Source organism: Pristis pectinata, chromosome 13, assembly GCF_009764475.1.
Source record: "Pristis pectinata isolate sPriPec2 chromosome 13, sPriPec2.1.pri, whole genome shotgun sequence".
Lineage (NCBI taxonomy): Eukaryota > Metazoa > Chordata > Chondrichthyes > Rhinopristiformes > Pristidae > Pristis > Pristis pectinata.
In genome coordinates, this window is record NC_067417.1 from 40,784,292 (window position 1) to 40,806,599 (window position 22,308).

General features: G+C 42.0%; 1 protein-coding gene across 2 annotated transcripts in view; it reads right to left on the reverse strand.

Moving 5' to 3' along the window:
- Positions 1-9,112: 9,112 nt before the first annotated feature.
- Positions 9,113-22,308, reverse strand: part of LOC127577209 (phospholipase A2 group XV-like) — a 39,802-nt gene continuing 26,606 nt past the window's right edge. The window contains exons 4-6 of one of the 2 annotated variants that reach the window (XM_052028195.1): positions 16,366-16,464; positions 14,254-14,445; positions 9,113-12,194 (exon numbers count right to left, since the gene is read on the reverse strand). In XM_052028195.1, coding sequence (XP_051884155.1) covers positions 11,674-12,194; positions 14,254-14,445; positions 16,366-16,464 — 812 coding nt within the window. In that variant the 3' untranslated portion in view covers positions 9,113-11,673. Of the gene's footprint in view, positions 12,195-14,220; positions 14,446-16,365; positions 16,465-22,308 lie in introns of both variants that reach the window. The other variant, XM_052028194.1, reaches the window with a different exon arrangement.

Genomic DNA, 22,308 nt, shown 5'->3' on the forward strand with positions numbered 1-22,308 from the left:
AGTAGTTGCCCCACCTAGTAAAGCCAGCACCTCACATACATTCCCAATTACAAGGGCTCCTTAGGTTACAAATGACCTGACTTGTGGAACTTGAATTTTACGCAAATTCTCCCAAATATTTTTAAAGCTAGTAATAATAATAATAAAATGCTTCATGGTTTTCGTTAATGATTGAATACAATATATATTCCATTAGTTTAATTATGAGTAGTTTTTGGGTGATTATTCAATGAAAAGGAAGAATTATAGCAAGTGTATGTAGAGCAATACGATATGGGTAGCTACAGAAAATGGATTTTCTGACTTGTGGAAAAATCAGCTTATGGACTGTTCTCATAAATGGAACTCTTGTGTAACTTGGGGCTGCCTGTTTTTCCACAATGACCTTTGTTGACCCAGTGTGATGCTGCTTTCTTACTTGACAATAAAGTCAGATAATGCCAAAAAATATTGTTGGTAATTATTATGCAAAATTGATTTCTGAATAGTATAGAGCAGTGATGTTCAAATGACTGTACGTTGGTATACATTTTTTTTCAGGTGTCTTGGAGAAGTGGTTTCATAAATTTATGGTGCAGGAGGAGGCCCGGTATGTCACAAGAAGACTTCATACATGCCAGCCAATTGGCTCTCAATTGCCTGGTGATGGCTTTGTGCTGTTTATGTTGTGGCACAGTGGAATTGCTTGGCCCATGTGTTGGACCTGTAGCAGGAAAATTTGATCTGGTATAAGAATACCAATAGTAAATAATAGGCAGATGCTGGTTAGGCCACACTTGGAGTATTGCGGTTCTGGTCATCATACTATAAGAAGAGGGTGCAGAAAAGATTCATTAGGTTGTTTCCTGGATTAGAGGGCTTGAGTTATCAGGGGAGATTGGATCAGCTGGATCTGTTTTCCCTGGAATGAAAGAGGCTGAAAGGTAACATAATCGAGTGTATAAAATTATGAGAGGCATAGATAGGGTGGACAGCCACTGTCTGTTTTCCTCATGGTAGGGGTATCTAAAACTAGAGGGCATTGGATTGAGGTGAGGGGGGAGGTTTAAAGGATATCTTGAGGGGTAAATTTTTCACACCGAGTCGTTGGTGTCTGGAATGAGCTGCCAGAGGAGGTGATGGAGGCAGGAACAGTAACAACATTTACGACGGGTACTTGAATGAGTATTGCATAGGGGAATGTGGAATTAATATAGGCAAGTGGGATTAGTATAAGTAGGCATGATGGTCGGCATAGATGTCACGAGCTGAAGGGCCTGTTTCTGTGCTGTACAACTCTATGATTATGGTGGCAGGATTGCCTTGTTCTGGCTTGTAAAGGGGGACCTGCTTTTTGTGGTAGGATCATGAGCTTTGGTATTGTGATCAGAGTGTTGGACACATTCAATAGTATGAAGTTGGAACTAAAGTCTTTAGCTGGGCTGGAGGGAAGTGCAATGAATTACACCTAAGCCAAAGGAATCCTGGTTGCAATACAATTACAATTGGTAAAGTAGTGGTGTGTTCATAACATTTAATTTGTAAAGTAGTGAATACTTTAAAAATGATGATCAGATGTTGGCTGAATCAATAAACCCAAACATTTACTGAATCCCCAAGATTGAGGGCTGTAAACAAATCTATATTGTCAAGCACACAAAAACATCAATCTTCATTCCCTGCATTTTAAGTAAAACAAAAATCACTGGCGTATTGTTCAGTAGCAATCTGAACAGAAACTGGTAGTAAATTCTAAGATTTGATTCTTCATATATGTGACTGAACATATCAATATCTTGTTATTTTGTACACGCTTCAAATTGGTGGCCCTCAATTGTGTTTTGGATTGCAAATTTGGTCCTCCCTACAAAAAACCATGTACCACTGCACTTAAAAACAAAAAAGTGAGTTTTAGTTTCAAATATCCTATATTTAATTCTATTAAAAAATTAAATTTAGTATCTATCAGAAATATCCTTCTGTTAAATCTGTATTTTAATCCTTACAAACTGGGACTGAACCCATGCACAGTAGTGTAGTGGTTAGCGTAATGCTTTACAGCGCTAGCGACCCGGGTTCAAATCCGGCCACTGTCTGTAAGGAGTTTGTACGTTCTCCCTGTGTCTGCGTGAGTTTCCTCCGGGTGCTCCGGTTTCCTCCCACATTCCAAAGACGTACAGGTTAGGAGGTTCTGGGCATGCTATGCTGGTGCCAGAAGCGTGGCGACACTTGCAGGCTGCTCCCAGAACACTACACAAGAAGGTGTGTTTCGATGTACATGTGACTAATAAAGGTATCATCCTATAAATGTAAGTTGATGTGAATTGAAAGCTGTTGGTTATGATTTGAGAATTGTAGTAGTGTTTCTGTGAATAGTTGTGGATCTGGTTTGAGGTCCTGTAGGTAGGGGGAGAGGGGTGGTTAAAGTGCGAGAGGGGGGAAGTTGATGATTCCCCTGTTATGTGATTCTGTGATCATGTGTCAATACTGGATTCTTCATGGAGTCCAGTAACAATTTCTTGTGCTTGTGCTGAAGGAATTTGCTTGAACTACTGGGGCAAGGAGTCCTTGCAATTTTAGTGGAGAACCACAATGAGGGAATTATAAATGTTATTTCTTAATTGTTTGAGATTACTTGGACGTTTTTAAATGTTCTATTATTTTCTTTTTTTTTCCGGTTTTTTAATAGTTTGATTAATTCTTGAATGTTATTGAATACAGTCATAGATCCACACAGCACGGAAATGGGCTCTTCAGCCCACCAAGTCTCTGTCAACCATCAAGCACCCAGTTGCACTAATCGCAATGTATTCTTTATCCCATGTCTGCCACCCAGATTCTACTATTCACTTACACATTAGGAGCAATTTACAGTGGGCGTGTAACCTCCCAACCTGCACGTCTTTGGGATGTGGGAGGAAACTGCAGCACCCGGGGGAAACCATGCTGTCGTGGAGAATGTGCAGATTCTATTCAGACAACACTGGAGGTCAGGATTGAACCATGGTTGATAGAGCTGTGAGGCAGCAGCTCTGCTAGCTGCGCCACTGTGCAGAACAGACCAAAGGCACTTGTCGGAAACGTTCAGTGTATTAACAACTGGCTAATTCAGAAGCTTGGCTTTCATGACTGTCAAAGCTGCTTCAGCAATTTTGTGGTTGAGACTTGTTCTGGCACCACTCCACACCTCTGCCCCCCAACCCTCAAGCTTAACAGGATTTACATGCAATGTTATGCTGCTTCGATTCAGGATGGTTTCATGCAGGAAATTCTCTCTGAGGGATGTGAAAAATGTGAGTAGGAACTTTGGAGCTCGGCAGCAAGTGTAGCTGGGTTGTGTTTGATTTTAGAAATCTTCCTGTTTTGTTTTCCCTTGACAATGCAATGGACAGTGAAAGATTTTAATAATACTAACAAATATGTAATTTTAATGAAATCAGTGGGTAATGGGTTTGCTTGGTCTAATTATGAGGCTGCTTGGCATAACCCTTTAATGTAAAAAAAAATGTGGAAAAGCAGAATATATGACATCACAGGTTCATTCAGTTGGCCAAACAACTTGGTTCCCTTTCAGCCAGCTTCTTGCTATTTTTGCTTGATGCCACCTGAAATGCTTGATTGGAGACGGGGGCTGTAGCCACAGCAGCTGTGAAATAGTGGAATCAATGTCAACTGAGTCACAGGGCCATGGGTTCAAGCTCCACAGCAGGACTATACAGAGGGAATGCAGCACACTGAAGTATTAGATGAGATATTAAACTGAGGCCCCATCAGCACTCTCAAGTGGACTTAAAGGATTCCACAACACTAATCCAAAAAGAGCTGGACCTGTGTGTGTGGTTGGGGGTGGGGGGAAGGTTTGCTGTGTTCTCCCAGGTGACCTAGCCAATAATTACTCTCAACCAAAATCACTAAGACCTTCAGTTCTAATGAAAGGTCATTGATCTTAAACACTAACCCTGTTTCTCTCTCCACAGATGTGGCCTAGTATCTCCAGCGTCTTCTGCTTTTTATTTCACTAAAATGTGATCGGGTCACATCACTGTTTGTAGGACAGTTTGTTATTTAGCTGCTGCATTTTATATATTGGGATGTATGACTACATTTGGGGACAAAGTATATTTCATTAGCTTTAAAGGGCTGTAGGATGTCCTAAGTGCAATAAAAGATATTATAGCTATTTAAGTCTTTAAAATGATCAATTGTTTTGAGCCACATAGTTGTTTAGTATAGTATATAACTTACTTTGTTTATTTTTTTAAACTATAGCAGTTGTTTACTTCATTGCCATAATATGTAATGCAATACTTTAAATGAACAGAGAGAGGAGACAATTGGATTTGGTCTTTTCAAATGTGACATTTCAAATGGAGGATAGCTGGATCAATTACGATGAAGGGCCACTAATCTGAAATGTTGTTTTCTTTCCACCAATGCTGCCTGACCTTGAACTTTACAGCATTTTCTGTGTCTGTTTCAGATTTCCAACATGTCCAAGATTTTCCTTTTCCAAATACTTACTGCATCTTTCTCTGGAGACAATACCTGTAAACTCAAATTGTCTCAAGAGTAATCAGAAATCAGTGAGAAATGAACATTATGTAAGTTTATACTGGCCTTGCTTCCATCTCCAAAATAGACTTCAAGAGAAACTAAAAAGCAGAAATGAAATTTTGTCTGAGATCAGAGATAATATTGGCTGTTACAAGTTGCATTAATATTTTCAGAGGAAAATGTGCAGGGTACTTCATGGATTGTAATCAAACAGTAGCTCGAAGACCACCCATTCTGCTTGTGTAGTCACTCCAATGGTATGAACATTGAATTTTTCAGTTTCAGGTCACCCTTACCCATATCCTGCTCTCTCTCCTGATCCACCTCCGGTCCTCCCATTTCTGTCTCCCTCCCTCCTTGTCCATCCACCTATCACCTGCACATTTAACCCACTGGATCCCCTCCCCCATCTGGTTCCATCTGTCCTTTACTTGTCCCCCTAATGGTTCCTATTATCACCTTCCTTACTAATTAGATTCCAGCACTTGGTAGCTTTTGTGTTTCCGTGTCACCCTCGAGCAGCTGTCCCGTCACCATCCCCTTCTCCCCCCCCACCCCCAACTGGCTCCAGTTGCTCTTTTTTTTGTCTGCTTCCATCTATCACTCACCTGTGTCTGTCTTCCAACTCCACCCAGCCCCCTCCCCCACCTGCCCATCGTCCTTCACCACTCCTCAGTCTACCAAACACCTACTGGACCCTGTCTTGCTCCTCCCCCTCTCCTTTATATACCAGTGATCTTCACTCTCGGTCCTGATGCAGGGTCTTGAACCGAAACGTCGATGACTTCTTTGCCCTCGCACAACTCTTTTCCCCCCCCCCAGATGGTGCTCAATGTGCTGAGTTCCTCCAGCAGATTGTTTGTTGCATCAGGATTTCGAGCCAATGATGATACATTTCCAGGTCGAGATGTTGTGTGCCTTGGACAGGAATGTGCAGGTGGTGGGGTTCCCGTGGCCCTCCTTGGTGGTAGAGGTCACAGGTTTGGGAGGTACAAGTGAGTAAACTGCAGTGTGTTGTAGGTGGTAAATGTTGCAGCCCCTGTGTGCTGTGGTAGAAGGAATAAATGTTCAAGTAGTGGATGGGGGTGCTTTGAAATGGACACTGTTGAGATTGAGCGTCGTTGGACCTGCAATCATCAAAATTGTCAAGGCGAGTATTCTGTCAAGCTCTTGACTTGTATGTTGTAGATGGGCTAAGACTTTGGGGTATCAGGAAATACAACAGAATACTTGGCTTCTGATCTGCTCATGTAGCTACTGACTTGTGTGACTGGTCCAGCTGAGTTTATGGTCAATGGTGACATCCGCCTCCTCCTCTCTCGGTGAAATGGTCATTGGTGCCACAAAAGTGTTAGACAATGTTATTTGCTCAGCTCATCCCCGAGTGATGTCTGTTTTGCTGCTTGCAGGTACGTGGGCTGCTTAATTTGCCGAGGTGTTGCAAATGGAATTGAACACTGTGCAATTGTCAGTGAAAGTCCCTGCTTCTAACCTTATGATGGAAGGAAGGTCGTTGAGGATGCAGCTGAAAAAAGTTGGGCTCAGGCGGTGCCCTGAGGAACTCCAGCAGTGATGTCCTGGGGCCAGGATGATTGATCTTCCTTTGTACAAGGTATGACTCCAACCCCCACTTTCTTGTTGATGTCCAGTGACTCAGTTCTAGCTTTGATGATACACTCGGTCAAATATTGCCTTGAAGTTAAGGGCTGTCGCTCTCACCACAACTAGCCTCTAGAGTTTGGCTCTTTGGTCCATGGTTGGATATTGCATGTCCCATCAGGGTACATTTTGTGTTAGTTTCAGTGCTGCTTGTAAGTGTTGCTCAACAAGGAGTACAGATTCACTGATTTGTCAGTTGAGGGAGGATAGTAGGTGATAAATCAGATTTCCTTCCCCATGTTTGACCTGATGCTATGAGACTTAATGGAGATGCAATCAATGTGAGGACCCCTAGGGTGCTCTCATTAGCGTTCACTGTGCTGCCACCTGCCAGTGGGTCGGGACAAATCCAGGGATCGTGATGGAAGAGACTGGCACTTATCTGCATGTTTTGATTATACAAGGGCCATATCAGGCCTTTGTGAGCAGCTCTCCCAAGACATGTCCCCCGATGTTTGTGACTAGGGCTTTATAAGATTAACTGGCTTGTCAGTTTTTAATGCTTGGGTCAATGGTGGTTGTGTGTCAAGTTTTAGTGGTTTGTTAGGCCATTTCAGAGAGACACCACGTTGATGGGCTTTGAATTACATTGACTCCAGACCAGATCAGGATGGCAGATTTCTTTTACTGAAGGGAATTAATTTTTCACAACAATCCACTAGTTTGTGGTCATCTGGAAGAGCCATTAGTAATCTGTGGTGTCACTGCAACTCATCCCTGGATTGTTAGTCTTGTGACTCTGGGTTCAGTAACTTAAACCCTGTGCCATCACCATATCCTGGTGATGGTGGGTTTATACACGAGTCCAGATGTGGAAGATTTTAGGACAAGGATGTGGGAGGGAGGGGAAGGATGAGGGTTTGAATACCAGAAGAATTTTAAAATATTGTCAGTTGGCCAGGAGCTTGTATGTGCAAATGGAAAACAGAACTTAGTACAAGTATGTGAGCAAATTTACATATTACTGGAAGTTGATACAGGCAGTAGTAGAAGTGGAAGTGGGTATCTTTGTGATGCAGAGGATATGAGAGGTGACATTCTGTTCGTAGTCAAATTACACACTGAGGTTGTGAACAGTTAGGCTTGGTTGAGACAGTGCCCAGTGAAGGGGAATGGATAAAAATATTGATCAATAAATACAATTTAATGACAGTGGGGAGTCTGATATAATTGCTTTAATTGCTCTGAGCTAAGTAGGAGTGACTACACATTGAGAGAAGGGGACCAGGTTAGTACACAAGTCTAGAAGAGCATTCCTTGTATGTGGGTGAGATAATGTCAGGCTGCTACCGTTCACTGTCTAAGTCAGTATATGTGAGCTTAGCTAAGGTGACAGGAAATGTATTCCGATGATGAGCAGCAGATAGGCTAAAATTCTCCCCTTGGGTTAGATTCCTAAAGTAAGGTTAAGTTGCAGTGATCCACTTCGAGAGGTTTCTGATAAGTGTTCTCAATGTTTCCTCCAACTGATGTGTTATTTTGGTTTCTCTGGTCCACTTTTCTAAAAAAAACTGCATGTTTGATGCGTATGAAATAAAAACCAAGGTCTAGCTTTGCTGGAATTCCTTTTCAGCCAGGATGAGGTGGGTGCAAGGTTATTTGGTTAGGTTTCTCAGTGTTTTGAAACCAAATAGCCCCGTATTATTTATACATATCAGCAGTGCAAAGACCACATTTCAAATTAGGAAAAAGACAGCTTCTATAATAACAGGTAGCCTATAAGTTGATGGCTTTTACTCATTGGACCAAGTTTTTTTTTGTAATCCTTCATGGTCAAAATACCTATCTGCACATGCTAATTGTAGGAAGATTGTTGCTAGTGGGGAGAAGACTGGGTAATTAATTTTAACATTAACAATGTATGATGATGGAGGGGGGGGGTGTAATTTAAAAGCAACCTCTCAACCACCAAACTGTTGATTCATTGGATAATACAAAGCAGTCACTCGACACAAACAAGCCCCAGCTGAATTTTCACTGTGTACAATTGTAGGGCCTTGCACCAATGAAAGAAGAGTTTTTCCAATCTGGCTGCTGCAGACGTGAGTGTGAAGTAATCAACATTAAACAAGTCATTTTCATAAGCAGAGGTGTAAGACACGAAGTACTTGCAGAAACCTACCCAAATTTTTTTCAAGAGTAGATCAGGGATGGCATTCTTTGCTCATGGAAATTGAGTAGTGTGATTTTAGCCTAAAGAATTTATTTTAGAAATATATGATCAGAGAGCATTTAAGAAAATGCATTTGGGCTTTGCAAAGCCCAAACCTTTCAGAGCTGGAGTAAATTATTTGATCTCATTTGACACTATCATTGAATGTAGCTGGGGAATAGAACAGCAGTTGTAGAGCATGCCATAGTCTTGGTCTGAGATTAATCAGAAAATGAATTTGAAACAAATTAGTTAGGGAAAATAAAGCAAACTCATCCCCACTGAAAGTGCTCACTGGTGGTGGTGGGCACCATGGATCTGAGAGAGTGATACAATTGACCCACTTTTAGCGGTGATGGTTATGCTGGGATTGCTTCTCGAAGTGTTGCACAGAGGCATGGTAGTGTCATGGCCCTTTGCACCAATGCATCTTGGAAGCCATCAATTAATGAGATAATTTATTTTGTGGTTGGTAATTACTCTTGTAATGAATGCCAATCAGAAACCACTTCAAGGCACAAAAGGCTATGACACACCTTAGCCCTTGTGCTGTGGTACGTAACCATCCCACCTACTTGATGTGCATGGCACAGCTCAGGGTAAAAATTAGTGACTCTGGTTAGAGCACAGTAAAGATGAGGTTACTCTGAGCTGGTACATGGATACTATTGCAATCTTGCTGTTGTACTTTCAGGCCCAAGAAGTTGGTATCGTACTTCCAAGAGCTGCTGGAGAAATGGAATTCATACACACATGCTGGTACACCAACCCTCCAGATGTAAGTTGTTTATTTTCCAGTGAAAAATATAACACTCTAGTAGAAACAGAAGCAGTGGTTACAGGAGTGCACCTTGAATAGTGATTAAATATTACCAGCAACAGGAGCTGTGTATGTGAACTGCAGAGGCACAGATAACAACAGCATTAAATATACAATTGTGACCAACCATCAGCTTTACAGACTGAAACATCAATTCTAGTAAATATTGGATTTCCTTCCCTGCCTCATCATGCCCAACACCAATCTCATCCAACCAACCACACCACTCGCTGCCAAGAGCTGGATGAGGGAGTGGGGAAGCTGGGCCACCATCTACAACAGTGGGCCTCTGGCATTTCCCACACCTCCTGCAGCACAGCCTTTGCTAAGAGCAGCAGGTACAGCAGGACTGCCCAAATACTGAAACCCCTTCCGAGACAAAATTAGATGTTAGTTTTCCCATCAGTTATCAGCAATCGCAACTCAATCAGAATAAGAGGACAAGGAAGCAGAGCTTGTGGAAGTGGTGAGTCTCCACGGTAACCTGCCTTATGGCTGCACCCAGACTTTGCTGCCTTGAATAAAGTGCCCTGTTATCAAAAATATAACTGCCTTAAGAAAATATTCATGTCCATAAAGATATCACTGGTCAAATGCACCAACCAAATATTTGGAATTTGATACTACATTTGTGCACTAAATATTAAAATATTCTACAGTACTGAACTCTACATATGAAACAGTTAACATCCAACATTTATAACAAACTTTCATAAATATAAACTGGACATGGCTTTTCTTTTCTCAAGAAACTAGATCTTTTACTGTACCCTACCCACCTGTTCTATTACAGATGTATTTGTTACAGATTTCCATAAATTATTGGGAGGTGTTAAGAAACCACCAAAGCTGAAGCCAGGATTTTGTTCCCCATATTTGGCAAAAGTGTAAGTTCTCCTTCTGCAAGAAGCACTTCTTTTGCTGTGGTGGGAGCAGAGGTAAGGAAGCAAGCTTTGTGGTTCACCTGGCCATAGGATAATGGGGTAATCAACAACCTTTTGACGTTGTCCCCATTTTCAAAATCGAGAAAGTGCCACGTGTTACTCATTTCCTCTTTTTACAGTAGGAGCCAATTGTGTTTAAACCGTAAATTGTGCCCTTCCCCACAAATCAAAAATTCTCAACTTGTATGTACGGAGTCTAAATATCTGGATCTAAATATCTTGACTGTTATCATTGGCATTCTCATGTGTTTACCTCTATACAGTGAAGGCAGCACAGAAATAAATAGATTTAATATTATCCAATAAAGATATTGCACAAGCCTACTATAACATTCTTGGCCGGACATCTAAAAAACGACTGTAACCACAGAAGCAAATTGCAGAAGGTTAAAACTTGTTTCTTTTTCTGATTATTTGTGGAACTGAACTCAAATCAAGGGAATTAAGCTCCAGGGAAGCAGAACATTTCTATTTTCCCTTTCATTTTGATCAGTATCAACTCAAACAAGGATGAGGTGATATACTTTTAAACTGATGGAAAGTGGGTTTGAAATCAGGAGGTCTCATAATGTTTGGCATAAATACGTCAAACAAGATGAGGTAAATATATGGAAGAGGTATTCAAAAATAGTTGGATACTAAATTGCAAAGAATTAATATTATTAGTTGGATAAGATTAAATGCAAAGAATCATACTTAACTGTACTTTTGTACATCCTCCATTGCCATATTAAGGATGACAGGAACAGGTTTTGCTCCTCTATATTTCCTTGCCCATGTACTTCAATTCCAGTTCTGCAAAATTACATCACTGTAACACTTCTGTTGCCCATCTTGCATTTTTTTTTGCAGGATTGAGTTCATTGGTCAGTAAACATGCCCGATAGGAAGTGAAGAAGGGTGACATGTCAGTTTAGGTCTTCACTTTGTTACAGGATTGATGCACAATTTTAAGACCTGCATTTGAACCCATCTTCAAGGAAATGAGCAGTTAGATTTTTGATATTTAAAGGATGCAGAGATTTGCTTCTGTGTATCTTTAATTCTTTATATTCCTATTATATGCCCAAATCACATTAATTCCACTAGCCCCTCTCCACGCCAATCTCCATTATAACGAAAAACCGATTCAAGAACTTAGTTGGGACCTATTTCTCTTGGTGTCTGCTTCAGTTAAGGATAGCTATTGATCCAGCTGAATGATGGGAAAGGCTCAAGGCCGAGTGACCTACACCCGTTCCTATGCCAGGTCAAAATGGGCAAGATTCAGGTCAGACACAGTCTCTGAAATGGGGTAAATTGAGATTACTTAGCATCTAGGAACACACATGCATCATCAGGAACAAAGACTTCACTTAACAGCAGCTCCTTTGTTCTGAGAAAGGAAATTAGTTGGATTGCTGCATAGCTCATGCTTCAATGAAGAAGTCAGAGAGCAACCGTAGTTAACAGCAGAATCATGACATGTCAATTCACAGTCAGCACAGTGCCTCAGCTCATAATAAAACTCTCAAGATTCAGCAAAACAAAAGTATCCTCTGACTTGCAACATGGTCAGTATGAATTCATAGTGGAGGCAAATTAAATAGGACCTTTTGGATGTAGGAAATTGTAGAGAGGTTGGACAGCATATCTACATGTTCATTTCCTGGCAGTTCTTTCATATAGACTTTGCCTTCCTGCTTCCCTGCCCATTCCTTGCACTTCAGAGCGCTCACCAGGTTGACCGTTCCATCACCTTCACCACTGACAACTTTGGGTTCCTGATCAGGGAATACTTCGTAGCTAAAGGACTCAGGTGTTGGTACTCCAGTTCCATACAGACAATAAATTGTGACTCCAGGGGCAGTCAAATTGTACACCAGCGATTCGGTGTCTTGTCGAATAAGCCAGCCTTCTTTAAAGTTGATGTCCTGGTAGAATTTCTGATAGTCTTTCATGGTGTAATTGTATGTTGGTGTGGTGATGAATATTTTGTCCATTGACCAGGTGTTGTTGTAAGGGAGTAGCCAGTTGGTGGAGACTGCAGTCCGCTGCTGTTCACGGATCTTCAGTGGGCTTATCACGGGGACGCGATCATTGTCTCCTAAAAGGTTAAGTAAGATTTAAATCATGGCAATGGTGCTCATTCATAAATTTACAGCACTGGACGGTTCATGTGAAACAACTGGTCTATGACAGTGTTGTTCCACAAGAGCATTCTCCCACATCAACACAATCTTCTCATCAGATCTCCCTTCTGTATTTATGCTTTTCAAATACAAGTTTCACATTCCAGTTAGAGGAACAATGAATAATTATTCTTAAAGAGTTCAAAATTGCCATTTAAAAGGAATTATTAAAATTTCCACTTCTCATTTCAGATACTATTAATCTCAGTTCCTTTCACCACTTGACAGATCATGGTTTCATGCTTTTAAACAGCTCTTCCAAAGCCCTGATTTTAGTAATGGCTACACAAGGGTGGTATCTGAGTTTGGACTCATTTCCAATAAAGGCTGATGGAAAACCTGGAAGTGAAGCACTTGGATTACCAGTTTAAATCTTTAATAGAGAGGTGATGGGAATTGTCCTTTTGTAGTTGGAGTATGGAACACACTTCTATGGAGTAGCTGAAGCAGAGGCCTTTCAATGTTGTAAATGTATGAGCAACCTTAAACTGACCCCATTGCTCTGTTCTCCCCAACTTTTCTTTTTCTGATTCAAATACCTTACCACCAGCTTTTAAAAGAAGCAATGACTTCTATCTTTTACATTACAGTATTACATGCTTCTACAAGTGGGAAAATTCTCACTGCCCCTCAACTAGAATTTAATTTGATAATCCACAATTTACCTTTCAATTTCCCTTCTGCCTAAATTGGATGAAAACCCAGTCTCTTTTGGGTGGTACCATCTGAGCCACAGAATCATATCCAGCCAAACAGTGAAGAGAACTGGGCATAAAAGCATTTGAAAAGGAAAAAGATAAAATGTAATATTTTCCTTTGAATAATTATTCAATTTCAGCTACTGCATTCAATCCATTCTTAAGTCCCCTCCTATTCTCCATTTTGCTAATCATTCTGAGCCCACATTTCCTGCGGCCAACTGAAACACACCCTTGCCAACAGCATGCACATGGACAGTGTATTACGAGGACTCCACAATGGTCTTGCTCTACTCAGCAGCCCAACCAGGACTGGGTTGGACTTGTGCCCTTCACATCTGATTTTTAGCCATTTTTATAGACATCTTACATCTGTCACTTTAAACAACTGCTTCTTGAAGTGGTTACCTCCGAGGATGATTGCCTCACTCATCTAATTACACACAGATGTGGCGATCCTTTTAATACCTATTAAATATTTGAAGAGGCACTTATTACATTGAAGAATCTTATGATAGCGGCCTGCTAAATAGGAAGTTGCCTTTGTTGTACCATGGGCATTTTGACCTTTGGTGCCAGGTCATAGGGACTCAATTTCTTGCTGAAGGAGTCCAGTGTATTATGTTACTTTGGGATTGTAAAAAGAATTTCCTATTATATCCAGATCAAAGCCTCCAGAAAATTGAAGATTACCTATTAGCCTTGCCCAGGAGCAATTTACCAGGCAACTTTCATTCTATTGTCTTTTGATCGCTTAAGTTAAGAGGCAACATCAAACTGTGGTTAATGCTGTTGATAGATACTTAGGATCTATAGCAGGTAATTTAAGGGCAGGGGCACATTGGAAGGTGTGAAGTATTTAAGTTAAGGTGTAAGGGAAGTTACACTAATTGAACCCTGCCCTTCTTTGGACCCAAAATAAATAACATCATCTGTTCCAATTTATCACCACGTTATGGGTCACTTACCTCAGCATCGGAGGCACAAGGCAAACTACCCATTTAATTCTGAGGAGAGGGTAAATGCAGGCAATTACCATGATAACCAAACACGAAAGGAATCTCATAGTCAGACCTGCATCCCACAACTCTCTTCCACTGCCTTGTACACCAAGCTGTCATTATTCAGCATTTTTATATAACTGCAAACGAAGGTAGCAACTGCATTCACATTTCATTTACAATGTTTTCAGTTGGTGAAGACCACCTCAGACGCTTCATATTGACATGTTACTATGACCAACCTGTAGCTAGTACTCGCAAGGTCTTTGACACACCTCCCCAAGGAGCCCCCAGTGCAATGTAGGATTTAATGTATTTGTCTTTCCACTCCTGGGGCTGATGGTTCAGGAAATAGAGCGTGTAGAGGTTTCCCATACTGTGCGCCATCAGAACGACGGGACTACCATATTTCTCGTACATGGATTCAATCATCACCTGCAGATCCTTGAAAAACTGACCATTTTCATCTGGAAATAAAAAGAATGGAGAGAATTTCAGTGCTGTTGAGGAACAGAATGATATTTACAGTTCCCTCATACAAGATGTACTCTTTAGATAGGTTTTAGAAATCCTCATTGTGGTAATATTAAACCAGAAATAATAACTATTTGAATAATTAAGTTAGCTCCACTTGACTAAAAATATACAAATACTAATCTACACACCTATAACTTTGATATAGTATGACGAAACAGGTCCATTTGACAAAAGGAAAAAGCTCTATTGCTTCTTTGGAGCTCACTGGAGATGGGATGGAGAGAGAAGGTGAAGAAAAGAAATGAATAAAATGATTAAAGACGATTGAGCCATATAGGCTTAGAAAATCTTGATCAATAAGAGTTTTTAAAAAAGAGAGAGAATTAACTTTCCAGTGGATGGGATCAAGGCAGCAAAGGGTCTGTTGTTCAGCAGTAGTGAAATGGATGTAGTCAGGAATGCCTATATTAGATAGCACACATCCCAGTAAAGGGGAGAGGTTACAATGCCCTAATGAGAAAACCCTCTGTTCAACCCACAGCAGGGGGGACAGATTGTGGGTAACTGAATTTTTGAGTAGCGCCAAATTCAGCTCAGGTGACTGGGTAGGGGAGGGCACAGGAACCTGTTGTTGGTCAGTTGGAGGAAAGCTGGACATCCATGACTTGATGTTGGAAAGCACAAGTTTACCAACATAGTTATAGCCTTTGGGATCAGGGAAAGCAGGAAAGTGGTCAGCTGTATATCATTTATAGGAAATAACAAGTAGATATTACTAGGGGAGCTGCAGATAACTCCTTGAGGGAACTGGAGGACAGGACAAGAGAAGGTATTGCTGAAAAGGTGGTAGCTGCCATTGGGTCTGATAGCAGTTGGGACCTTAGAACAATGCTGTACCAGCCTCACATGGACTGGTGCAATTATCTCATGGCTGGACCATAACTGAGAAGCAGGGGCTGCTGAAGAGGGGGAAGAGAAAGAGAGAGACACACACACACGAGGTGGGAGAATTCAAGTGAAAGAGGGTTAAGGCCCACTGAACACCACCCTAATTCCCACTTTTGGAGAGAAAACAAAGTCAGTTGAAACTTTAGCCCCCTCACTAAACACAAAATCCACGGCAGGAAGAACAGATTCTGTTCTTAAAGCTGGTTCAAATGCTGACTAACCTTGATCCATTGAACAGAACAGAAAATGTTACAATGTTTGATTTTGTTTTTAAAACAATGTTCACAACTAAAAGAATGTAAAATCGAAGATACTTAAAAAAGGTGTTACAAGTAAGGGGTTTGTTATTGCCAGCCAAGTAGCCAAATTCAAGTCAGATATGACATCTTTTATTATAATTATCAGCTACAAATGTTACTCAAAAAGAATCTATAAAACTTTTTCTACATGAAAATTTGTCTCCAGTGAAAAATTAGCCTGGTCTCTGCTCCCAGCAGCTCGTGTGGACAGTGGTGCCCAGGATAAGCCCCTTTTGGCCAGCAGCTGTTTCAAACATCAATCATTTGATCATGCTAACTTAAGCTCTTTGCAACAGGGAGGTCTTTAGGGGAGAGGCAAAGTTGGGCAAACAGCTTTCTTTAAAATTACATCCCAGTTTTTCTTTTAATCTTGCTGTTTTGTTTCTGCAACACACAGCCAATGAAACAGGCAACCTGTCCCAGGTTTTTAAATCAGACCACTAAGACTACCCAAGAGGTGGGAAGTGCTTGTTCTTCACTCAGCACTACTCTGTAAGAATCAACCAAGACCAGGTTTGGATAAATCACAGTTGCAAACCTGTTCATCACTGAGCCACCACCCTGAACACATCGAATGTTTTCTTTCCAAATGTGGCCATAAGGAGTCAAGAAGATCCCTCCCTCCAGAATCTACAATAACTCAAATTCTGAGGTTTCACTTACTGGGTGCTCGTCGCCAATCATATGGAGCCCCACGGACATCTTCATCTCTGAGATAGCCCCACTCCACCATGTACTTCACCAGAGTATAAAAGTAAATCCCTGCAGAGACAAATCAAAAATACTGTTACCTCTAGGTCAAGCTGAGAAGAGCAAACTTCCTCTGCAGTCCATAGTGACTCTGGAGCAGTTCTCCCTCCTCTCGCCACAAAGTAGAAACTCAGCAAATGTGAGAAGATAAAACTAAATGTGGAACACAAAAGGTGTGGTGCATTTCAACCAGTTCTAATACAGAATTAAATAGCTGAAGATGTAGATCAGATTGGTGCCAGTCATGGATCCCTACTTTCTGCTCAAAAGCCAGCAGGCCTCCCCGAATCCAAACAACTCTGTGGAACCTTGGGACTCCAGATTGCAACTGAAGTCCCCCCTTTCCGTCAACTATGTGCTAATCCCACCGCATGTGCAGTGTTGGTGGACCCTTCATGGAGTCCAGTGGGGGACTGCAAACTTCCTCAGATTTTAGACTCAGTTATACAGCAGAGAAACAGGCCCTTCAGCCCAACTTGTCCATGCTGACCAAGGTGCCTACCTCAGCTAGTCCCATTTGTCTGCATTTGGCCCATATTCCTCTAAATCTTTCCTATCCTTGTACTGTCCAAATGTCTCTTAAATGTTGTAATTTTCCCCACCTCTACCACTTCATCTGGCAGATGATCCCATCTACCCACCATGCTGTGTGAAATTGTTGCCCATTAGGTGCCCTTTAAATTTTTCCATTCTTACCTTAAATCTATGCCCTTTAGTATTTGACCACTACTTATATTTTGCACTGGTTCCTGCTTAGCTTGTTTGCAGATTTCCAAATACAGAATCTTCTACGAACCTGTGCCATCGAACAGGATTCCTGCACTTAAGTATTTTTTGGATATTTAAATTTTTCTTTAGTTTTAGTTTAAGACCTGTGGGTACTGGACTGTGTTGGTTGGTTGGTTGGTTGGTTCAGGATAAAATCAGGGCATGGGAAAGCAGTACTGACTACATGACTGGCCATGCTCCAAGGTTAAATTAATCGACGTGGAAAGCTCCAATAATCTGGTATCCAATCGTTCAGAAATCCTGGCGGTTTGGCATCTGGCTCACTCGTCAGTCTAGAGTGCGAGACAGGGTCTGGTGTGCAAGTAGGGTGCGTGGCTGGACCAAGGGACTTATGCCACGTATGCAGTTGGGGCTGGGGTCAGAAATGTGGGTAGGTTTGCAGCTGGAACACTTATGTATTTCAGCATGTTTTGACGAGCTGAAACATACAAGCTGAAACTCACTGGGACTTAAATTCCCACTCCCATTAAATGCAAAGGTTTCACTGGAATCTATATAACATGTTAAAGCGTTGAAGAATTAATAGGAATAACATCAAGTAGTCCAGAAGCCTGCTATTCCAGTACCAAAATCCTGTGGGAGTTTTACTGTAACTCCAATTTAAAAACTAGTCACAGGCCTGTACAGGAGACTGTTCCTTTGCCAGAAGGAAACAAGGTTGGATGTGATGTTTATTAGTGCTGTTATGTTTAAAAAGATTTCAGTTTTAATGAGCCTATTCTGAGGCACAGAATTCAGCACAATCTATGGAACAGTGTCACATCGATTAATTTAACCTTGGAGCATGGCCAGTTGTCTAGTCAGCACTGCTTTCCCATGCCCTGATTTTATCCTGAACCAACACAATAGATGATTTTATCCTTAAACAACCAACACAATCTTTTGTGCGGCCTTTACTGATTTTGAGTAAAGGACTGTGTACTCCGGCTCTTTGTACACTGAATCACTATGTTCATATGGTACAAAGTCTACTGTATTTATTAGTTTACTTAAGGTAATTTCTGTTGACCAAAGGAAGTGCATATTGTCTTGAACTCACCCTCACGAGTGGATCCAGGGTTAATAATTCACTTGCCTACAACTCTATCAGTTAAACAGAACAAGGTCATTGATCTGAAACCTTAAATATTTCTCTCGTCATAGCTGATACCTTACCTGCTGAGATTTCCAACATTCTGTTTTTATATATCACAACCAAATCTGGTGCTGAGGGATCAGATGGTAGAGAAGGGGTGAGGGGGTTGGGAAAGGATAAAGATCTCAATTCACTTAATGCAATTAGGATGGAGACATTCAATGGAAGGAGGGAGGGCGGGAAACATAGTCAAAGGAGAGGATTTGCTGCAAAGGCCCTCACAGCTCCGTAAATTTCTCCGTAGTCAACTTGGTGTCAATCTCTGTATAAACAAATTCTACCTGTCACTTCTGTTCAATATCTAGGGAGACACTGCCACACGTGTCTCCTCCCAAATAAGACATTAAAGAGTGGCTCAGTTTGTTTTCAGGTGGGTGTAAGATCCCAGGATACTATAAAATAGGAGGGAATTATTCCCAGTGTCCTGGACAACAAGCGTCCTTCTGCCAATAACATTAAAAACATGGACATCAGATTGTTGTTTCCAGGAGCTTGCTCTGCAGAAATTGGCTTCTGCATTTCCTACACGACAACAGTGACTGTATTTCAGAACTTCTTCAGTGCCCGTATGACACTCCAGCACGCCCAGCTAGGGGTGAGAAAGGCGAGCCTTTCTTTCTCAGAAATTTGCTGCAAAACCAGAGATAGTTTACAAGATCACTGTTTATGGAACTTGATTTCTGCGAACTGGGAACCACTTAATTCACAAGCTCTTGCAAACCCCCACATCTAGCAAACCCACAAGCGTGACCAGAAAATGTACAATCTAAAATCTACAATCTAAAAGAGCTATCATCAGAATGCAGAGAAAGCATAACCACGTGGAATATACAACACAGAAGCAACCCGTTTGACCCGTTTGACCTGATTATGCCCCACTCAACTTTACTCAGCATAACAACATTTTCCTCTCCTCATGCCTGTCCAGCTTTCTCTCGAATGCATCCATTACCATCTACCTCTGACTCCAAAATAGCTATCCGGGTAGCTCTTGCAAGGAGCTGGTACTTGGGAGAATGGGTTGAGTGATTTGCCTGCTCATGGATGGTCTGATTCAATGCACGATGACTGCTGATGACGCAGCCCTTGAGTGCCTCTCTTTTGTCTCATTCAACCGGAAGCAAAGTCCACGATGCCTTCTGATAAGACTCATCCCCAGGCTCTGCCGCCTTTTTGATGTTAATCTGCAGGCTTGCTAGAGCTCTGGGGTACAGCCAGAAAAAGCCTAACTCGTCACGGGCTCATGACCCTTCCACCACACTGTGGTGCTCCAGGCATCCTGGGCAGGAATTTATTACAACAGGACAGCAACTCCACTCGGTAAACACTGAGTTTCTCAAATCAATTCATCCAGCTGTTGGCATGGTTTTATTTTCTACTGACTTGCATTTATGCAGTGGCCTCGGTGTGGTAAAATGACCCTGAGCTCTTCACAGGAGTATCAGCAAACAAAATCTGACACTGAGGCACAGAATGGGAGATTGGGTCGCTGACCAAATGCATGGTTGGGGGCATGTTATATGAAGGACATTTTAAAGGGAGCAGAGAGGTAGAGCCCATTGGGTAGTGGTCAGTGTGAAAAGGGAGGGAGAAGATGGTGAATCCTGTGGGATGGTTCCCTGAACAGACATTTGGCAGAATTCCTTATTGTCAGAACTCAAAACAAGCACCAAGACCTCACTGGGCTGGTAGTGAAAGTGGTCCTCGCCATCAGATCCTTCCTACTCAACTCGAGGCTCCCTTCCACTGCATGCTGCCTTTGAGATGGCTGCGGTGTGGATGAGAGGATCGTCTACCTCTTTGTGGATGGTGCGCTTGCCAAGGTCGGGAAAAGGATACAATGGTTCTTGCTGAGGTTCATCCTGAGCAGCTACCTAACAGAGGACTCTGTGATCCATGGGCTGTGGCCTGGGATACACACAGAAGCAAATGTCAACTGCTGCTGGGAGATCATCAGCTCAGTGAAAGGCACACTCTGGTCTGCCTGAAGCCTACTGGTCTTCCAGTGCAAGTGAATGCTGCTAGCTGGCATATTCCAGAGTGCAGGATTACCTGCTGAGAGATGGACTGAAGTTCAGCGCAGCCTCTACAAAAGCTCTGTGGGGAAGGACTACAGTCTGGGGTCCTGCCGGACACTGAGGGGCTAGGCCTTGTGTAACAGCCTCTCAAACATTTCACGGGTGCAGTGTTTGAGGAAACGAGAGTTGCTTTGATGCCACATAAGAGAATGCAGAGAAAGATATGTACCAATTGTATGTACTGCATATTTTGTGAATAAAATACATTTCTGACATGATATAAAAATGAAGCTACTGAATTTAATGGCACGTTGAGACTGTTCACACTCCCACCTGGGTCTTTAGCAGGCAGCTTGTACAAACCTGCTTGGGTGTGTTAAGAACAACTGCCCAGAATATGAAATACAAGTTGCCCGTTCTCTCTAAACCAGTTAATGTGGGTGAAACCAGGTTTGCCTTGGACCCCACTGCCACAGCACCAATAAACCTATCAAAATGAACACCGTTGCTTAACAAGCAGATGAAGGTGTATTGCCCCAACAAGATCAGATCTCCAGCTTGTGCTGGGTCGGCCGTTCTCAGCTCAGCGAGGAAGGTGTGCTGCAAATGGCAGCATTGCAGTTGAATAAGGAGCAGCCAAGCTGAGGCCCCACACCACAGTTGAATAGCTCATCAATAAGTATCGTTTTACAGTACCCGTCTTGGGCCACTAAGAGGAGATTCAGGAGTGCGGATGATGACAATAGTGGTGCTTTCAGAGAAGTAGAGCAGGGGGTGGGGAGGGATTGTGGAGAGTGCAGGAGGGGGAAATTGTCATGACCTTCAAGGATCTTGCTCCAGATCAAAGTCAGGGTCTTGAAGGTTCAATGTGGAGATTCTCGTTTAGGAGAGGGATAATTGGAATATGTTTTTTTTTTAGTGGGGATGCTGTAGAAGATGTGCAGGAGCAAATGGCTTTGGGCATTCAGGCGTGCCTGGCACTATAGTGAACAGCTATAAAAAGCCTTGGGTGGTGTTGCCTTTTATCACTGTGGTTGAAATGTACGAGGCAGTAATTTCTACAGAGCCTCATTCACTGGAGACACACTCAGTTCTGGGCTCTGCAAACAAGGAAATCTAAAATGAGCTTGGGCACCTTACAACATAAGTGTACCAGGACTTAAAACGGTTAAACTAAACAAAAACCAGTTGCACAAACTTGCTCAGCTGATCACGCTGCATCATTGGAGAGAGAAAAAGAGTTAATATTTCAGTTTGATGATCCATTATCACAACTGGGTAGGTTTAGAAAAGAGGCAATTTTTTTTTAAAGATGCCGAGAGGGGGAGTACAAAGAGAACATGCTGCAAGGGGAGGTGGTGGGAGCCGACAAATAATGTTTAAGAAACATTAAGACAGACACATGAATAGGCAGGGAATGGAGGGATATAGACCACGTGCAGGCAGATGGGGTTAGTTTAAATTGCCGTCATAGTCGGCACAGACATTGTGGGCTGAAGGGCCTGTTCCTGTGCTGCACTGCTCTATGTTCCATGTAACCAGGCTGCGTGGTCTTCCTCATCAGACCAGATTGAGCTGAACAACTCTTCCTACTGTGGTTGTCCTGCATCATTGTGATCACTGAAGAGTTGCCCACAAACTGGTAACCTTCCTCAGAAATAGTGGAAGGGCAATGTCATTTTGAAACAAAACTTCTCAATTAGAGGAACTTAACAAAAACATCAGTCAAGATGCCAATAAATAGCTGGTGTTTTTTTTAAGAGCCCAAGAAACGTGAGAGATTGGGTTTTCTCAACTATAAACAGGGAGGAGGAAGTAAAGCAAAAGGCACTCACAAGCACATTACATTTATTTATATAATGGAACAAGGGACATTCATTGCCCGAGAGAAACTGATTTAAGATATTTTGAAGG